This window comes from Pelodiscus sinensis, chromosome 4, assembly GCF_052426305.1.
Source record: "Pelodiscus sinensis isolate ZL-2025 chromosome 4, ASM5242630v1, whole genome shotgun sequence".
Lineage (NCBI taxonomy): Eukaryota > Metazoa > Chordata > Testudines > Trionychidae > Pelodiscus > Pelodiscus sinensis.
This window is the reverse complement of record NC_143055.1, coordinates 109,124,841-109,144,540: the sequence shown is the minus strand read 5'-3', so window position 1 is coordinate 109,144,540 and position 19,700 is coordinate 109,124,841. Positions and strand designations below refer to the sequence as shown.

The following is a 19,700-nucleotide window of genomic DNA, read 5'->3' as shown; positions in this document are numbered from 1 at the left end:
TTGTAGTGAAGGCAAACCATTGTAACTGAATAAAATGAGTGAAATTCAAAAATGATGTACTAGGAGACCAGGAGACCCAGCACATCTTCAAGTGCTATAAAAATGAATAGTAGTCAGGTGGCTTGAGAAATGCAATGCACAAGCAAACGAACAAGGAGTCAATGCTACAAAAGACATTATTTAATTGAGAAGATTTTTAGAGAAGACTGAATGTATTTTCCAGAAGAGGGGAAATAAGTTTTGGAGGAGTAGGAGAGGATGGTTTGAATGGCTCTATTGCTACAGAGATTATTGTAAAATTAATTGCCAAGGCACCTAAAACTTTCACAGACTTTTTTAAATTATTTAATCCAAAGCAAACAGCTATTTTAAGAAGACCTTTTTCAAAACTAGCTAAAAGGCAGTAGTCCACCTGTGCTCCCTCCCATTCCACTTTAAGACATATTTTTACAGGACCATGAAAAAGGGCTATAGAAGATCAAGGCAAGAGATGAGGGCTCTCCTGCTTTAATGATTTCTAGAGATTTGTAGGAGCATGAAAGAAATTGATCCAAAGTCCACCAAAGTTAACAGAAAGTTTCCTGTGACTTTGGCGGGCATTGTATCAGGCCACATATGAATACACAGCATATGTACAACATGAAAGCATGAAAGTTAAGGTTCTGCTTGCAATCTTGAACTTTGCTCCTTAGAATGCAGACTTTAGATACTCTATTGTGTTAGATGTTATGATACTTTACATAACACCAACAACGCTATAACAACAGTTGAGAATTAGCCTTTAATTATGTAAATATGCATTATAATACTTACTGATATGCAGGGGAACTGATAGCCACACCAGCCTCTGGACAAGGTGGAGGTAGGGGGTGACTTCACGCTCCTGGAAGGGGCAGGGCCAAAGGCAGCCAGCCCTCTTCACCATCTAGATTGTTATGCCCCACCCAGAGCTGCCTGGAGCATAGCACCCGTGCTTCCCCAAGCAGCCCTAAGACTCGCTCAGAGAGCCACAGTGATTTAAAGGGCCTGGCATTCCAGAGCCCTAGGCCCCTCTGAATTACCAGGCCCCAGGGAATTTGCTCTCTTTACCTCCCTTTTCCCGGCCCTTTCCCTCCTCCCCCCAAGTGGCAGGCCTGCTAGTATGCACAAAAGGATATGTTCAAGTGGCATGTTCGTTTTTTGTTGTCATATTGTTAACTGTGCAATCTTAATGTAAACACTGAATTATTATGAAAATATAATATGGACACACATTGCCCATGGAAAATAATTAGCCTACATGCCGCTACATATTTTGTTTCTGAAAAAATACAACAGAGTTACTAACATGGTCTTCATGGACTAACAACATATCCAGATAAAGACAGATTTATGTGCTAAGTCTTAGAAACATACCTGCATAGTACCTTACTTAACATATGCCCTAAATTTCCTAACAGCCATTAAAATTGCAATGAGAGTCATAGTAGTGACCAGGGAATGCATTACTGCAAGTACAAAACTTGATGTAGAACTGCACATTAGAACCATTGTGAGAGTTTTTGAACACACCTATAATTCTATCACTATTTGTGTAGAAATGTATTGTGACAACTTTTGCTTTTATATCAGAAGTACATTTTGCTAATGTAATATACCTGGCATAAGAATGAGCAGAGGAAAATTCATATTTTTTCCAATGCATAGAAATGTAAACCATAGATATCAGAAAACACTGTTTACACTGTTTCAATTACTTGTCACTGAAAGTGGCACTCATATCATGAAGATTAAACCTCAACTGCCAAATCTTAAACACTATTATGTTAATATTTATATTTTTAGGTAAATTCTAATCCTGTGTCTTCTTTTTAACTCTAATCCAGATAACACATATTAAAGTAAAGCAACAGTTACTGTTCAGAAAACCATATCTTTAAAACATTTCCCTTTAACACTCCTCACCTTTTGGAGTCTGAAGAAATATACACATGCCCTCCTAAGCAAATATTAAATCTGGCAATCTGGAAAATAGTGCTCTAAGGGTTAAACAGTAGTCAGGTATCAGTACTAAATTCATAATAGAGATGTAGCCGTGTTAGTCTGGTCTTGCTAAAACAAAAAACAGGACTCTGAAGCACTTTAAAAGACTAAAGTGCTGCATAGCCCTGTTTTTTACTAAATTAATGTGGACCTATAAAAGTAGGGTTGGTTTGTTTTGTTATAAAAATGTTTTATCCAGACTGCAAATGATAAAGTATCTAAAGCTTTTGGATAGTATGTTCATTCTATTTTTTCCTGATACTGTACCTCACAGGTTTCCTGTCTCGTAGCAAATCTTCCAGGCTCTTTTCACAATGTTCAGCTGCCACCACCAACCTCTCTAATTAAAAGAATATAACAGTAGCAATTTTAGACTCTAAACACACAGCGTTATTTCATCAGTTAGTCACAAAGAGGATGCCTACTTATTTTGGAAAACTGTAGATGTCTTAGCATAACTGAACGTAGCTACATTATACCGCCGTCAAAATGTTTAGAATTCAGAAAGGTTTCACAGAAGTAAAATTGCTTTATTTTTCTATATAAAATACAGGAGTTTTTTTTTAAACCACCTACAAATTCAAAACACCAAGAAATGGTCACCTATTCACTTCCTATTAAATACAATTTTTGTGAGAAGTGGCAACCATCTGCATTAAAGATGCCTCTGTGTTCAATTTTCTGTACAACATAACTTTCTGTAATATTAAAGACACTTTCAAAAACAAAATACTTTCCAAGAATATATCACAATTCACCAACCAATGATCTGAGGTACAATTGCTATTTTAAATTAGTGCTCTGCTCCTGCCAGGAATATTATATACAAATAGTTGCCATAGTTTATTACAGGTTGAACCTCTCTATTCCTGTATCCTTGAGACCTGATGGGTGCTGTACCAGAGAATTTGCCAGATCACACGTCAATATTGTTTAGCAGCATTACCAACACTTCCATTGCTTCCTGGGCTCTTCAAAGATGTTTAAGGGCAAACTAGAGCTAAACAACAGCACAGAACACAGAGAGCCAGGACTGGGGGCTGTTAACAACCATTATGGGACTGGGGGAAACTTGGCCATGATAAGTGGACATCTGGATAACTAAAATCATGCCAGACCACAAATGTTGTCAGACTAGAGAGGTCCAACCTGTGCTATTGCAAAGGAAGCAAAACATCCCTACTAGAAACAAGAAACAGTTGCTCCAATCATTATTTTAGAATCAACTCAGAAAAATTCCATAAGAACAGAAAAGCTATTAATGCTGGAAAGTTGGTTAATACTCTAGCTTTACATGTTTAAAAGGTTTAAACAAACAAGAATTAGGAACGGAAGGGAGTAGTGGACTACCTGATAAGCACTACGTTTAAACTGCAGAGCCCCAGCAGAGGTAGTGAGTACCACCCACTTATCAACTATCTAGTAGTCAATGGAAATTCCATCGACTACTGAATTAGCTAATTAATCGGAACTTAACATCCCTAGCAAAAATCATATGTGGGTCACAACAGAAGAAATTCCGATGGTGTAATCAAAATCATTTTAGAACTCAATCACATCTGAAAAGCCACAGTGTAGCTTGCAACAGATAACCTTTTGGCTGTGTCTAGACTGGCCACTTTTTCCGGAAAAGTACTTGCTTTTCCGGAAAAACTTGCCAGCTGTCTACACTGGCCACTTAAATTTCTGCAAAAGCACTGACGATCTCATGTAAGATTGTCAGTGCTTTTGCGGAAATACTATGCTGCTCCCATTCAGGCAAAAGTTTTTTTCCCGAAAAACTTTTGCGCAAAAGGGCCAGTGTAGACAGCAGAGATTTGTTTTCCGCAAAAAAGCCCCGATCGCGAAAATGGCAATCAGGGCTTTTTTGCGCAAAAGCGCATCTAGATTGGCCACGGATGCTTTTCCGCAAAAAGTGCTTTTGCAGAAAAACATCCTGCCAATCTAGACGCGCTTTTCCGAAAATGCTTTTAATGGAAAACTTTTCCGTTAAAAGCATTTCTGGAAAATCATGCCAGTGTAGACGTAGCCTTTCTGTTTCGGAGATTAAAGGATGGGAATAGCAAGGAATAAGAGAGTTGTAGCTCAATGTATTCCAATGGCCTATAGATGACATATGGCAGATGCGGACAGAAATCCCCTAAATACATTTGCTGTATACACTGGTTTAGGGTACGAAGGATGCAGGAGGACAGGAGAGGAAAAGTCTTTTCTAAGGCTATCAGTTTATATAATTAAATATATCACTTGACAATTCCCTTGTATTATTTCTCAACAGAACTGAATGATTGTCAAAATAAACAAAGATGATACAAAATTAAGAATAATACTTGAAACAACTACATTTATGAATTCCAAAAAGTTGTTTGCATAGCATCCTATTAGTATGAATTAGGTAGAACTTACTATTAAGTAGAACTTTCTTTTAAACATTGAACACCAAAAGAAAGGATAGAGCAATTAAATAATGTGGGGAAAAAAACCAGATACATTGATAAATTCCAGAAACCCACAAGATAAGTGAACAGAAAAAACTACAATTGTCAAGGGAAAAAATGGGGTGGAGGCAGAAGAAGAAAGGAGAGAGTGAGGAAAAAAAGATGGGAAATGCGTGAAAAAGAAAAGGAAATACCTAGAAGTTATCATTCACTGTTATGTGCAGGGCTTGACAAACAGCAGCGAAATCTACTCGCTAGCACCGCACCGCGCATGCGCAAGACCCACATTGCACATGCGCATGCTGCCGGTGAATAGGGCGTCTGGCTGAAATCTACTCGCCCCGGGCGAGTAGATTCACTGATTTGTCGAGCCCTGCTTATGTGGATAACTTGATTACTGAGATCTTCAGCCAAACCACCTACATCTGCTTTTATGCAACAATATTCTAGCCATGTTGGTCCCAAAATATTAGAGACACAAGGTGACTGAGATATCTTTTCACTAAACCATCTTCTGATGGGGAAACAGACAAGTTTTTGAGGTATTTTTCAGGTCTGGGTAAGGTACAGTATAACTCCATTGGTCCGGCATCCAATACTCCGGCACTCCTGATGGTCCAGCACCATCGGGAACCCAGAAGTGCTCCGGGCAGCCAGACAATTGGAGCTGCTCTGCGCCCGGCTTCCCTGATTCAGCCGCTGCTGAAACTGACCAGCAGCTGAATCAGAGAAGCTGGGGGCAGAGCAACTGGGGTGCTGCCGCCGGGTTGGTCCCGTAGCGCTGTCCCTTGGGGCTGAGGGACCAACCCGGCAGCACCCCAGCTGCTCTTGGGGACGCCGAGGGGAGGCGCTATGGGACCAACCCAACAGCACCCCAGATGTTCTACCCCAGGCGCCCTCGATTCACCTGCTGCTGAAACTGACCAGCAGTTGATTCCAGGAAGCCCGGGGCAGAGTAGCTCTGCCCCCGGCTTCCTGGAGTCAGCCTCTGATCAGTCAGAGCTGGGGTGCTGCTGGGTTGGTCTCGCAGCACCGAGGAGCGGCGATACTGGAGCAACCCAGCAGGACCCCAGCTGCTCTGCCACAAGCGTTCCAGATTCAGACCCTGCTGATACTGACCAGGAGTGGCTGAATCGGAGACTTCTGGGGCAGAGCCAGACTATTGGAAGGGGGTGGGCTATGAGGGGTCTGGGTTGTCATCCCTCCCACCCCATCCCGGACCCCTCGTAACCCGGCATATCTGATAATCCAGCACCCCCTGGGTCCTAAAGGTGCCAGATTATCGGAAGTTTACAGTACTAAGAATGACACTTATCTCTTTCACCAACAGACATTGATCCAAAGAATAGATTTTACCTCTTTTACATCTGCTTTTGTCATCTGTAATGACATAGCAGTAAGACTGCTGCAATCAGTCCAAGTAAAGGCATACTACTGTTTTGGAAACAAAATATACAACATTTCTCCAAATGTAAGCCACAAAGGTAAGGTTTTGCAGGAGCAGCTGCCATCACACCAACTAAATCATTACGGTAAAATACCTTCTTTCATTTAAATGTAACTTCTCTAGGAAAGAAAACACTCACCGTGCTTCCCTCTAGAAATGTCCACATATTGACAAAGTCTGGGATGGGTAATTGTCTTAAGGATTTGAAAACGGCCCAAAATTTTGATGGAGTTTGGTGTCAGAGGAAGGCCGTTGCTTCCACAAACATCATGTGGCAGTGCTGAAGCAAAGAAGGTGGAGACACCCATCACAGCATCCTTTAAGGGAAACATTTCCCCCCTTTCAATCCTTCCAAGAAATACACTGAAAAGAAAATGAAGAAACTTACCTAAAATCTTTAGTATGGCAAAAAAGTTCTTGTGGATAACTAATAATATTGCCAAAATATTAGCTAGACTACATTAAAATAAACCAATAAAATATAATTCTTAATAAAACAAATATATACTTGTGCATCAGTATCACAAGCATGCACCTTTGTGTCATTATGTTAAGCTATGTTCAGGGATTAAAATAAACTAAGTTTATAGTGAAGACCGTATTATTAGGTATGTTAAATTTAGATTAATTGGTTAATCAAATAGTCTATGCAATTTGCACAGACTATATGAATAGTTAATAAGGGCACCTCCGCCTTTGAAGCGTAGGAACAGTCCCAGGGCTGTTCAAGTTTGAGAATAGTCCCAACAGCAAGAGCCAAAGGCAACACATTATGAGAAAACAATCTCACCCCAAGAGAATGGGTGATGGACAACTTGTTTTCCCTAATCTCTGTTTGGGGACTCTAGTTTGTTTGTAATAATTTTTTGCCTCTCCCTTTATAGGCTACTAGAAAGGAGTAGCGCTCTGTGCTCCTTCATCCTTTCTGGCAGATAAGTATCCACTATTTTGCTGCTACTCAAACTCTTAGGATGCATCTACACTGGCCGCTTGAATTTGCTCAAGAGCACTGACTTCGTAATGTACAAAATCAGTGCTTCGTGCACAAATACTTTCACGCTCCTACTCGGGAAAAAGCTCTATTGTGCAAGAATACTTGCTCAAGAGGGCCAGTGTAGACAGGAAAGAACTGTTGTGTGTAAAAAAGCCCCGATGGCTAAAATGGCAATCGGGGCTTTCTTACACAAAAGCGTGTCTAGACTGGTCACATATGCTTTTGCGCAAAAGCACTTTTTGTGCGAAAGCATCCATGCCAATTTAGACGCGCTTTTGTGGCAATACTTTTAACGGAAAAACTTTTAAAAGTATTTGCGCAAAATCATGCCAGTCTAGACTCAGCCTTATATTGCAGTTGTCATTGTGTCTGGGGGGGAAGGGAAAGGGACAGTATCAAACTCACCCATAAATGGTTGTGTTTTCCACCTCTGGCCTTGCTCATAGCTTACCATGCAATAATATTAATAGACCTGACTCTTATTAGTTTCATTATGCTTCCAAGGAATTTAAAAAACAAAGAGAAAATGACAGGAAATAATGTCAATTTACTCTGCACCTACTTGGCAAAGCTATCAGAGGAATAGATGCTACAGCTCTCTTTGCAGATTCAGGAAAACAGCTCAGTGCAAGCTTAAACTTCTTACCAGGAAACAAGTCCCTTTCTGATCATAGTGACTTGGAAGTCTCTTTTTGTTGCAAAAAAATTAATGCATCGGCCTCCACACCCACCAGATGGTTTCCCCCTCACTTCTATGGACGGAATTTCTCAGTCCTTGCAGTAATTAGCAAGAATAACCGCTGCTAGATTTGCAATTGGGAGGGCGGGGGGAGGTGAATAGAGAAGTGTTCTAGCATCAGCCTGAGACGCGCTGAAACAGTAACTATCCTGCAAAGAAGAGCCCTGCACTGGTTCTCAGGAAGACGTCCCACGCCCCTCTCCAGCGAGCACAGCGTTATTCATTTGGGGAAAGGGATCAGAGGGCGGACAGAGGGGCACTGGGCGGCGGTGCACGGGGCGCAGGAGAGCGCGGTTGCAAGGGCAACACCGGAGGGCGCGGCGCGCGGGGCCCAGCAAGGCAGGGGCTGCAAGGAGGCTGCGGGGAGCAGCAGCAGACCCCGGGGAAGCAGCAGCGCTGGGGCGGGACCAGGGCGGCAGGTACCTGCTCCAAACGCTGGGCGCGGGGCACGAGCCAGCTAGAGCCCGCCTCGCGCCGCCGTGGCTGCTCCCAGCATTGCCGCGTCTCTAGCCCTTCCCGAGGACACCGCCGCCTCCCGAGCGCGAGAGCCCAACCCCCCTGAACGCCGGCAGGTGCCTGAGCACGCAACCCCCTCGCGCCTCTGACCTCACCACTAAGCGCCGCAGCTCGGCAAAGGACCCTGGCTTCTGTTGAGGGAAGGGGCCGGGGAAGTCACAGGTGCCTAAAAAACTGTCATTACGTGCAACGCGAGGTTCTCCCGTGGGAATTCAGGGTCGACATACGGGCTCGTTGCGGCCGGTGTGCCGCTTTTTTTTTTAACATGGTTCTTTGCTGGAACTAAGGCGGCACACTGCATGTCAGTGGCAGGCGTTTTCCGGGGCAGCCACGAGAGCGGGGTCCTTTCTCTCGCGCCTCCTCCCGACGCTGCGGCGGAGGCGGTGACCTCGGGTTCGGCTTCCCCCGGTTCATGTGAGTGTCTCTCGGCTCCGGCCGCGTTCTCTTGTACGGATCTGCGGGCGGGGGGCCGGGCCGCCCTTCTGCTTCCCCCTTCCCGTGCGCGAGCAGAGCCGGGAGTAACCCCGCCCCCCATCACTGGGGACCTTCCGGCGCTGAGTCCGGAGAAGGAGCCGTTGCGCGGCCTACTCGGCGGTTGTGCTTCCCCGCGGCTTCCTTGCCGTCCGCGTTAACGGGCCCTCATGGCAGCCTGCAGAGCCTGCCCCCTGCCGCTGGGCCCGGGGTGCTGCGGGGCTGGCAAATGCAGAGTCCGCAGCAGCTTCTTTCCCATCAGAAGTCGCAGGCTCCGATGGAACGTGACAGTCCCTTGAGGGCAGCCCCCGCCTTGCTGTGGGATTTGCGTCTCGCTATTCAGGCTTCCGCGTGTCTTTGGAGCAGCAGGGCCCAGCCGCGTAGTAGGACCTAGAAAGGTGGCTGGGTTAGTCTGTGTCTGCAAAAACGAGGAGTCCTTCAAGACGAATCGATTTATTTGGGCATAAGCTTCCGTCGGCTAATTAAAAACCCAATTTGCCATAAGCATGGAATGGAAACCACTTTATGCATATCAAGAAGTGGTGGTGGTGGTGTTTTTTTAAACCCACGAAAGCTTTATGCCCAAATAAATCTGTTTGTCTTTAAGGTGACACAGAACTCCTGGTTTTTGCATAGTTAGAGTTGTCTGGGGAAGCTGGAGGCTTTGATGTTTGTAGAATCTGGGGCTGTATGGGACCCTTTGTGGGAATTGTGGACATGAACGTGTTAAATGAATGTTTAATGTGAATAATGAAATAGCATAAACATGGGGATATTTAACTACTAAACTTTACATTTCAGGGTTAACAATCCATCAAGTGACAGTTATCTGCATTATATTTCAGGCTGCAGGCTCAGGAAGTCAGTGTTTTAATTAACAGTTGGTTCATAGTTGTACAGTTCATTTCTCATTAGAAATATCATTTTTTTAAATGAAAGCTTAAATTCTAGAAGACAGTTCTGTGGTAAAGGATGGATGAGCATATTCTGTATCCACAAAATACAAAAGGGCCTTAACTGTCTTCTAGAATCTAGACACAGATTTTTTTACTTCAAAGGCATCATTTTGTGTACAGGCAGTCCCCGGGTTACATGGATCCAACTTACATCGGATCCCTACTTATAAACGGGGTGAGGCAACCCCGCACTAGCTGCTTCCCCCCAGCAGACCAGGGAGATGCGAAGCTAGCGCCCCCTCCCCTCCCCCCAGCAGACCAGGGAGACGCGGAGCGGCTTTTCTCAGCAGACACCTCAGCTTGAGAATAAAGGACTGAGAGAAGTGAGGTGTAGGAGAATAAAACTGAGCTTTGGAGAAATGTTTGGCTAGAGTTTCCCCTACAATATGTACCAGTTCCGACTTACATACAAATTCAACTTAAGAACAAACCTACAGTCCCTATTTTGTATGTAACTGCCTGTACTAGTTTTTCTGGCTTCAACTAAGTTTTTTTTTTTTTTTTAAATACACTTCCACTTTTTGCTTAGTATGGTACAAATATGAATAAATGATGTAGCATAAGTGCTCCTTCACTCTACTCTTGGTAGAGGCAATTGGAAAGATGTAAAATATGAATCTATCATGTGGATTCTATATGTGTCATATCATGTTTGTCATCTTTTGTGAGCACAACCCACTTTTTCAGCTCATGATACTCTTTATATGTTTTTGTTAGTCTCAAAGTCTCTAAGAGTATATCTATACATATATAGACATATGTATGCTACCTAAACAGCAGCTTTGCTTTAGAATAACTGATGATATTATTACATAACAAAGGCAACATGACATTTTTGTCGTGACGTTATTCTGAAATAATAAAGAGCACGTCTACACAATAAGCCATTATTTTGAAGTAGTGGTGAGCTGGAGGACTTCTTACTCCAATTTCTGTAACCCTCATTTCACCAGAGCTACGTCTAGACTGGCATGATTTTCTGCAAATGCTTTTAACGGAAAAGTTTTCCGTTAAAAGCATTTGCAGAAAAGAGCGTCTAGGTTGGCACGGACGCTTTTCCGCAAAAGCACTTTTTGCGGAAAAGCGTCCGTGCCAATCTAGATGCGGTTTTGCACAAGAAAGCCCCGATCACCATTTTTGCAATCGGGGCTTTTTTGCGCAAAACAATACTGCGTTGTCTACACTGGCACTCTTGCGCAAAAGTATTTGCGCAAGAGGGCTTTTGCCCGAACGGGAGCAGCATAGTATTTCCGCAAGAAGCACTGATTTCAGACAGTAGGAAGTCAGTGTTCTTGCGGAAATTCAGGCGGCCACTGTAGACAGCTGGCAAGTTTTTCCGCAAAAGCACCTGCTTTTGCGGAAAAACTTGCCAGTCTAGACGCAGCCCAGGAGTAAGGGAAGTTGAAGGAAGAGTGTTTTTCCCTCAACTACCTGCTGTGTAGACAGCACCAAAAGGCGAATTAAGCTATTTTTACTTGAGCTATGCAATTGACATAGCTGAAGTTGCGTGGCTTAATTCAATGTTTACTCTGCTGTGAGATGTGCCCTAATAGTTGTTTTTTGAAACAATCTTGTGGGTTACATAAATAATATGGGAATATGGTTTACTAGGAATCAGGTGCTAAGGTTCTGTTCCTATTTCTGTCACTAGTTTACTTTTGGCAAGTCAATATATCTGTCTTGATTTTTCCCATTTGTAAAATACTTAATTTTCAGCAGTATTGTTGGGTTTTATTCGCATTCCAAGCAGTTTATTGTGTGAGGGTCTTTCAATAAAGATAATAAAAACCAAGTTCTTTCTGCCCTTCATGAATAATCAGATGACATGAATGCTATTAATAACGTTTTGGATAATCCCCATTAAGGATGTTAAAATAGGCTTAATTGACTACTGGGGATCTTGTACATTTCAAAGGAGGAATGTGGAATTCTGCATACAGCCCTGGACTAGCGGGAAGTCCTGCTACTCTGGGCTGCATGCAGGATGCCTGCTTTGAAATGCACAAGAGTCCCCAGTGGGGGCTCTTCTGCATTTCAAAGCCATGAAGCCCAGGGTTGGGGGGAAGGGGACACTGCTATATATCCTTAATTCGCAATATTTACTTTCACTGTCTTGCAAATCTCCCAGTATGTGGCAAATAATCAGATTTGTTTATTGCTCTTTACTATCACTACTAATCTTGTCCTTTTGGGACAGCTCAGTCCACAGAATTTTTATTATGCTTTGCAGAGGCTGGAAATTATGAAGAAAGCGCGGGTGTTACTGTAAATCTATCTGGCACTTAACTAGCTGGAAAACTTTAAGAAACTGGCAAATTTCCAAGCCGGGGGGAAAAAAAGAAACTGGTGCTTTAAGCTGGGCATGCAGCATATACCTGGGGGGTGGGGCGAACGGCCGCCTGATGCCAGGCCGCATCCCGGCACCCTCACGGCTCATGGCCAGTCCCCTGTACCGCCTAGCCTCCCTTGGCAGGTCAGCCCTCGCAGCTTCCGGAAGCCCGGCACCGTCAGGGCCGTTTGTCCCCTCCTCCCTCCGGCAGGCTGTCCCTGCCATCTCTGCCTCCCGGCTTCCAGCCCCCCTCACAAGGCCTTATCCCACCCTCATGGCTTGTGCCCCCCCCCCCCAAACAGTATGTTCACCAGTTTCTTTGATTTTACTTTCAAAGCTTCCTAATGGAAAAAATATTGTCAGTTTTATCTTAGGCTACTTCATTTTGAGGAAGCTGTGAGTAGCAGAGCTAGCAGTTGAGATACAGGGGATGAGGACCCAGAAAAGGAATGGGAATGAGGAGTGGAGACTTGTTCAGACATCACAGTTGCTATGAGTAGAGGGGATGAGCTATACTACATGTCTTCACACCAGAGGGAAAAGTAGCAGGAAGTAGGGATGTGAAAGAGTAGTCGATTATTGGACTACCTGATAAGCCTAGGCTTATCAGGTAGTTGAGTCAACTACTCTCATTCCCCCCTCTCCCTCCTTTGCTGCCTCTACATCAGAGTCAGTAAGGGGAGAGAGGAGCAAGAGCTGGTTCCCCTAGTACTGTCTCCACGGTGCCACTTGTCCCCCACCCCCACCCTGCTGCCTTTATAAGAGACAGCAGTGCAGGGAGGCCAGGGGAGGCTGCTCTGGAAGCTGCAAATTAGGGATATTAAGAGGCGGGTAATTGACAGATTGTGCAGTGAATACAATTTGTATCAACAACATAATTAGTCGATAAGGGAAGGTGCCCACGCCGGGACAGGAGCTACCCCTGCTGCAGCTCTACAGTTTAAATGTAGAAAGATCCGGGTGCGCATGCAGCCCAGCTCCTACGTTTAAACTGCAGAGCCGCAAAGAGGGTAGATCCCGAACCAGCACAAGAATGGGCAGATCTGGGACCACTGCAGCTCTGAATGTTAAATGGAGTAAGAGCTGGGTGGTTCTTACTCCATTTAAAATGCAGAAGCGCAGTGGTCCCAGGCTGGTGCAACCTGGGACTGCTCAGTCCTGACTCTGCTCCAGGTTCAGCAGCTCCTGTTTACGATGGCCCAGGTTGGCCACAGGCAGAGCCTCTGTCTGTGACCAGTCCAGGCCACCACAAACAGGCTGCAGCACCTGCTCACGGCAGCTGGGGTTGGCCATGGACAGGGGCTGCTGCTGGAGCAGCCTTTGCCCACAGTAAGCTGCTTGGCCCACCATGGGCAGAGGCTGATAGAGGCCACAGCTCGCGGCGGGAGGGGGGGAGAGGGAGAGGTGGCACTGTGGACATGGTGCTGGAGGAACCGGCTTTTAAACCGGCTCTCCCCCCCCCCCCCTGCAGCAGCGGCCTCTGAACACAGGCAGCAAGAGGCAGGGGAAGCGAGTAGTCAAGTACTCACCTAATCACTTACATCCCTACCACCAACAGAGGCTGCTCCAGCAGGGGCTGCTGCTGGAGCATCCTTTGTTTGTGATGGCTGTGGCTGGCTGCAAACAGAGGCTGCTGGACCCAGTACGAGCTGGGACTGAGCAAACCCAGCTTAGTCCTAGCTTGCCCCGAGTCCAGGAGCTACCCCTGCTGTGGCTGTGCAGTTTAAATGTACTAGGAGCTGGGCTGCCTGCACTCCCAACTCTTAGGCTACGTCTAGACTGGCCACAAATTCCAGAAAAGGGATGCAAATCAGGTAAGTCAGCATAGGGAAATCCACAGGGGATTTAAATATCCCCCGCGGATTTAAATAAGCATGTCCGCCGCTTTTTTTCAGTCTTGGGGAAAAGCCGGAAAAAAAGCGTCTAGACTGGCGCGATCCTCCGGAATAAAGCCCTTTTCCGGAGGATCTCTTATTCCTACTTTCAAGTAGGAATAAGAGATCCTCCGGAAAACGGCTTTATTCCTACTTGCAAGTAGGAATAAGAGATCCTCCGGAAAAGGGCTTTATTCCGGAGGATCGCGCCAGTCTAGACGCTTTTTTTCCGGCTTTTCCCCAAGCCGGAAAAAAAGCGGCGGACATGTTTATTTAAATCCGCAGGGGATATTTAAATCCCCCGTGGATTTCCCTATGCTGACTTACCTGATTTGCATCCCTTTTCTGGAATTTGTTGCCAGTCTAGATGTAGCCTTACTGTTTAAACTGCAGAGCTGCAACAGGGGTAGCTCCTTCTGAGTGCCTTCCCTTACCAATTCAAATTGTATTGACTACATGAGATTACCCAATTACCTGCCCCTTAACATCCTTAGCATGAAGACCTGTACCAATTTGGGAGCCAGGAATCTCTGGGAATAAAGAAAAGAGCAGTTGTGAGGAGGCAGGGAGGGAGATGGTTCTTTTGATTTTATCAGAGATCTACTAGACAAAGAATAGTATGAAGAATGTACCCTCAAGTAATGCCATCACCCTTCCCATTCCTATCTTGTATAGATAGTAAGATATTCTGGATTTCTCATCATGGCATTGCTTACTATTTTACAGGTTCTGATTATTGTTTAGGTCAGTGGAGGGTAATCTGCGACCCATCAGGGTAATCTGATTGCTGTCTGTGAGATGTTTTGGTGGCGTTGCACAGCCCCCACAAATCCCAGTGACTGCAATTTGCCATTCCCAACCAATAGAAGCTGCAGGAAACAGTGGCCAGCATATCCCTGCAGCCCCTTCACTCGCAGACTACGCCACCCCAGATCCCCTTGGCCAAGAAGAGTGAAGTGCAGCCGCTGGGAGTCAGCACATGTGGAGAGCCATCAGATTACCCCAATGGGCTGCAAGTTACCCACCACTGATTTAGTGTTTAGTGATCTCTGACCAGTGGGATATTGATACATTGAATGTTTTGGTCACCTCATTGGTTTCAGAATAATGTCTTTTTTGGATTTCCTTCCAGTACACCTGTTTTTGTTTTCTCTGTTTTAAGGGCTTTTCAGTTTAACAAAATGTTACTGCTTTCCATTTTGCTTTGCCAGCAGTATCCAGACAATCTTTAAAGTGGTCTTTTCTGTATCTTACATTACCTTCCAATCCTTATTGACTGGGATTAGCACTGCATTATATGTTAGTCTGCTGTTGATAATGTGCCAGTGTCGGCCTTCATTTGGAATTCAAATGCAAAAAGCAGGTGATGGACTGAAATGTCATATTTCTGCCAGGGCCATGGAGATGATTTTAGGTTGTTGAACTTTAAACAGAAGTGTCTTTTTCATGTATGCCCAGAATTACTAGCAAATTTTTAAAAACTCAAACTAACTTTTGCGTAGAAGTATCAAATTGCAAAAGAGCAAGACATGTTTAAGTATCTAAAAGGGTGTTACAAGGAGGAGGGAGAAAAATTGTTCTCCTTGGCCTCTGATGATAGGGCAAGAAGCAATGGGCTTAAATTGCAACAAGAGAGGTTTAGGTTGGACATTAGGAAAAACTTCCTGCTTGTCAGAGTGGTTAAACACTGGAATAGGTTGCCTAGGGAGGTTGTGGAATCTCCATCACTAGAGATATTTAAAAGCAAGTTGTATAGACATCTGTCAGGGATGATCTAGATCAGGTGTGGGCAAAAGGGCCCTTGCGGGCCAGATCCAATCAGGGCCTAGGGACGGGGGAGCGCACTCGTAGTCAGCCCTGGCCAATCAGGGCTTGAGGATGGGGGGAGCGTGCGAAGTCTCCTCCTGCCCTACAAGGGGCTCGGCACTTAAAGTCAACTACCAGCTGGTGGTGGTTGACTCTCCACGTGGTGCTCCCTTGCAGGGCGGGGGCAAGGAGCAAGAGACTTTGTGTGCTCACTTTCCCCTGGTCCCTGATTGACCTGGGGGTGGAGCACGCAAAGTCTCCAACCATCACCGGGGCAGGGCACCTAGAGGGAACCACCAGCTGTTCAGAACAGCTAGTGGTTGTTTCTGGGGGCAGGCTGAGAGAGAGACTTCATGTGCTCCCCTGCCCCCAGACCAATCAGGGTCTATGAGTGGGGCAGTGTGGAAGTGTAATGGCCCCGCCCATTCCGCCTGAGGCCCTGCCTCTTTCCGGGCAGCCTAGGGCCCCTTCAAAAATTTCTGAAGTGGCCCCCCGTCATAAATTATTGCCCACCCCGATCTAGATGGTGCTTAGTCCTGCCATGAGGGCAGGCGACTGGACTTGATGACTTCTTGAGGTCCCTTCCAGTTCTAGTATTCTATGTTAGTTAAAATTGCTAATTTTTAAAATTACTGAATTGAAGCATGAAATGGTATCTTAAACAAAAGATGTAAAATAGAACAAGAAAATAGTTTTTAAGGTATATTAAAAGCAAGGAGAAATGTAGCTCTCCTGCTTCATCGGAAAAGAAAGCAAACCGAAATCCTACAGATTTATGTTGGTATAGCTACTTAATTTTGGCAAAATGGTTACACTGACTGAGCATTGTCTACACTGGCTACCTCCAGTCTGCATCCCTCTGTCAGCGGAAGTTCGGAAGCGTGCAAATCAAGAAGTTCAAAAGTGCAAATTAGCCTGGGATTTAAATATCCCAGGCTTCATTTGCATACTGACGTTCGGGCGTGTGCCGATCACACGCTCTTTCGAAAGTGAAAGGAAAGTCTAGCCTCAGCTCTGCCAACAGCAGGGAGCTTTTTCGGCGGGTCTTGTACTCCTAATTTTACAGGGAGCTATGTAGGTGGGTGGGCTTCTCATGATGACATATCTACTGCCTCTTGGGGAAATGGACTAATGGGAGGATCGGTGGAAGGGTTTCTTATCTCTACGGAGCTACTGCCTCTTGAGGAGGATGCTAATGGGAGAGGCTCTCTATCAGAGCAGGTAACATCTTCACTAAGCACTGTAGAGATGCATCTGCACCACTGCAGTGCTGTAAGGGTAGCAAGCACTTATTTTGTTTCAGTCGTTACTACAAAGAGTAATTGCAATAGGCAGTTAAGTGTCATAGCAGTTAAAAAGAAATGGGAGAGGTTACAAGACAGAATTCAGGAAGGAACAGGTTAACCATTAACTTAATCTGGACTAATTGGTTAATCCTAATGACTAAGTGTGCACACACGCACACCCATTGCTGCCTCTGTCTCAGCAGCAACAAGGTAGGGGGAGGCAGGAGCCAGTGTGTGTGGAGAACCAACTTTTAAGATCGCTCCGCATGTGCCGGTTCTTCAGAGCTATCTGTACCCCTTTGCTGCCTCCCACAGAGAAATGGGTGAGAAATTGAAATACATCTGTCTTCCAGCAAGAAATTCTGGAAGTAAGGTAATTTTTCGTGTATTGGAAGAAATCCAGAGGCCAATATAAAAAATGGAGCACCAAGCAGAATGTCAACAGTGCGTCCAGGTGTGGATCCCAACATCCTTATTTCCATCTGCAAATCATGGCGGTGGGGAGGGGGAAAGCCTGAGCTTCTCACCATGGCATTGCCTATAGGCCTCACTAGTAGAACCAGTTTGCAACATGATGATGTATACATAAACTAAAATTCATGTGTATGTGTGTATAATATATGAAATCTGGCAATACATTTGGTCCTCTGGCTAATCCCTTGGACACATTTCAGACCTATTTTAAGCAATTTAAATGAGGCTATGTACAGGACCATTATTTCCAGGCTTTAGAAGTAGTTGGACACCTCAGGTATACAAAGAAAGCTCTTCTGAATTATTAGCCCCATTCAGTTCTGCAATTCTAAAGACGTAGTAGAGATAGGAGTTGGATGGCCCTACTGCATTGGCTAATGCAGTGTTTCTCAACCTTTTTTTAATAAAGTACCCCTTTAAAAAAATTATAAGTACCTCCGTACCTAAGTTGTCAGACACATATAGTTTTTTTTTCTACCATTGCAACACATTTGTTTTAACAACTTAATTGTAGCTGAGTGGGTGATGAAATTTTTGGGGGTAAGTACAAAAATAATAAAGCGTTGTAAAACTTGAAACAAAAATTCCGTTTTCTCCAAATTTCAGTTGTGTTGACATACCTGCTAGACACTTCTAGAGTACCCCTCAGGGTACTCATACCACTGGCTGAGAAACACTGGGCTAACTCAACTTCACTGACAAGGCATAATTTGCACTAAGATTAAAAAGAAGCGTTAAAAAACAAAACAGGTTGTTTTGGGAAATATTGAGGAGAGAAAATAGCAACAAACGTACTTCTCAGATAACACATTATTAGTGAACACTTATTTATTAATGCATTACCTCTTCATAAAAGCTGAGTTTCAGCCAACATGTTCTACAATACCATACCTAGCAGTTCAAATTGTTTTCGTGTGTCACTCTTGCAAAGCATTATAACATGTAAATACTAACTCTCATCGGATGGCTTATGCAAATAAAATTCAATCCAGGTGTTGTAATCTATTTAGTCAGAGCTGCAGAATTAGCCGACTGCTTATGTGCCATTAGTACACCATTGGCTATACAGTCCATTAAATTACCGTTCACTTATTCACGTGTTATTTTTTTATCCATTCTGATTTCCATAAAATTAGCAAAGATCTTGCTTTTAAATGAGCACCCCTGTGATGAGATCACATTTTCCAAATCATGTAGTTGTGGATACTTGTTCTTCCTTTCTTGTTGAATGCTTGGATGGAAAACTTTCTAAAACTTAAAAAAAAAAAATGTATTCACGAAGTGTCTTTCCAAATGCTGGAAGACTTTTTAAGCATGCACAAATGAAGTTAAAGAAATAATAAATTATGACTGTGATTCAATGTAAAGAAATATAAAACCATGAGAATTAGAGAGATGGATTTAAAGTAGGGGTGCAAAATCCCGTTTAACAGATTAAATGTTATGTTTAACAGGTTAGCCTATTAAGGGGGGGTCCTCCCCCGCCCTTGCCTGCCGAGGCTCCCCACGGACAGAAGTTGCTCTGGATGCCAGCACAGCCCCTGCTTGTGGGGCACCTGGGCCTGCTAAGGACAAACGCTGCACTGGGTGACCAGAGCAGCCCCTGTCTGCGGTAGGGATGTAAATGGCTAGTTGACTATCCAATAAGCAAAAGCTTATCGGATAGTCAAGTAGTGACTTGACTAGTTGGTCTCTTACCCCTGCCCCCCCCCCCCGAGAGAGGCAGCAAGGGGAGGACTAGTAAAACCGATTTCCCCCCAGCATTTTCTCTGGGGGAGGGGCAGGGGAAGCAGAGGCACAGCGAGGAAGCTGCGCGAGCAAGGACTGCTTCAGTCCCTGCTTGTGCTGGTTCCTACTGCGGGTTTTTGTACATTTCAAAAGCGGAAGTGCCACAGGGAGCACGGGGCAAGCAGGGACTCAAACCATCCCCACTTGCCGCATGCTCTCTGCGGTTCCCTCCCCCTTGCTTCCTCTGAGAGGCAGCATGAGGAGGGCTGGAGGGGGGGCAGGGAAGAGAACAGGAGCCAGTGCTAAGAGGAGCTGACTTAAAAGCTGGTTCCCTCCAGCACCTTCTCCAAGGTGCCGCCCTTCACCCCTGCCTTCCCCTCCCTCCCACCTCTCTCCCCCCACTGCCTCTATCAGAGGCAGCAGGACAAGAACAGGTGATACTTCTGCAAAGCAACCCCAGACGGGTTCCGGAGGGGAACTTGACCCCAGCCACGGACAGGTGGTGTTGCCGCCTAGCAACCATGGGACTGCATTACTCCATGGGACTGCAGTAGCCACCTGTCCATGGCAGGCGGGGAGATGTTCGAGAATCCACTGGTTAACAGTTAACTTTTCACATT

General features: G+C 45.0%; 2 protein-coding genes across 7 annotated transcripts in view; one reads left to right on the top strand and one right to left on the bottom strand.

The window, feature by feature from the left end:
• TBCK (TBC1 domain containing kinase) overlaps positions 1-8,471 on the bottom strand; it is a 185,255-nt gene extending 176,784 nt beyond the window's left edge. For 2 of the 6 annotated variants that reach the window (XM_075929695.2, XM_075929700.2), the window contains exons 1-3: positions 8,341-8,471; positions 6,047-6,270; positions 2,290-2,362 (exon numbers count right to left, since the gene is read on the bottom strand). In XM_075929695.2, the coding sequence (XP_075785810.2) occupies positions 2,290-2,362; positions 6,047-6,270; positions 8,341-8,423 (380 nt within the window). In that variant the 5' untranslated portion in view covers positions 8,424-8,471. The other 4 variants (XM_075929699.2, XM_075929697.2, XM_075929696.2 and 1 more) reach the window with 4 other exon arrangements.
• AIMP1 (aminoacyl tRNA synthetase complex interacting multifunctional protein 1) overlaps positions 8,433-19,700 on the top strand; it is a 53,638-nt gene continuing 42,370 nt past the window's right edge. The window contains exon 1 of the mRNA XM_006119308.5: positions 8,433-8,570. Within this exon, the coding sequence (XP_006119370.2) occupies positions 8,569-8,570 (2 nt within the window). The 5' untranslated portion in view covers positions 8,433-8,568. The remainder of the gene's footprint in view (positions 8,571-19,700) is intronic.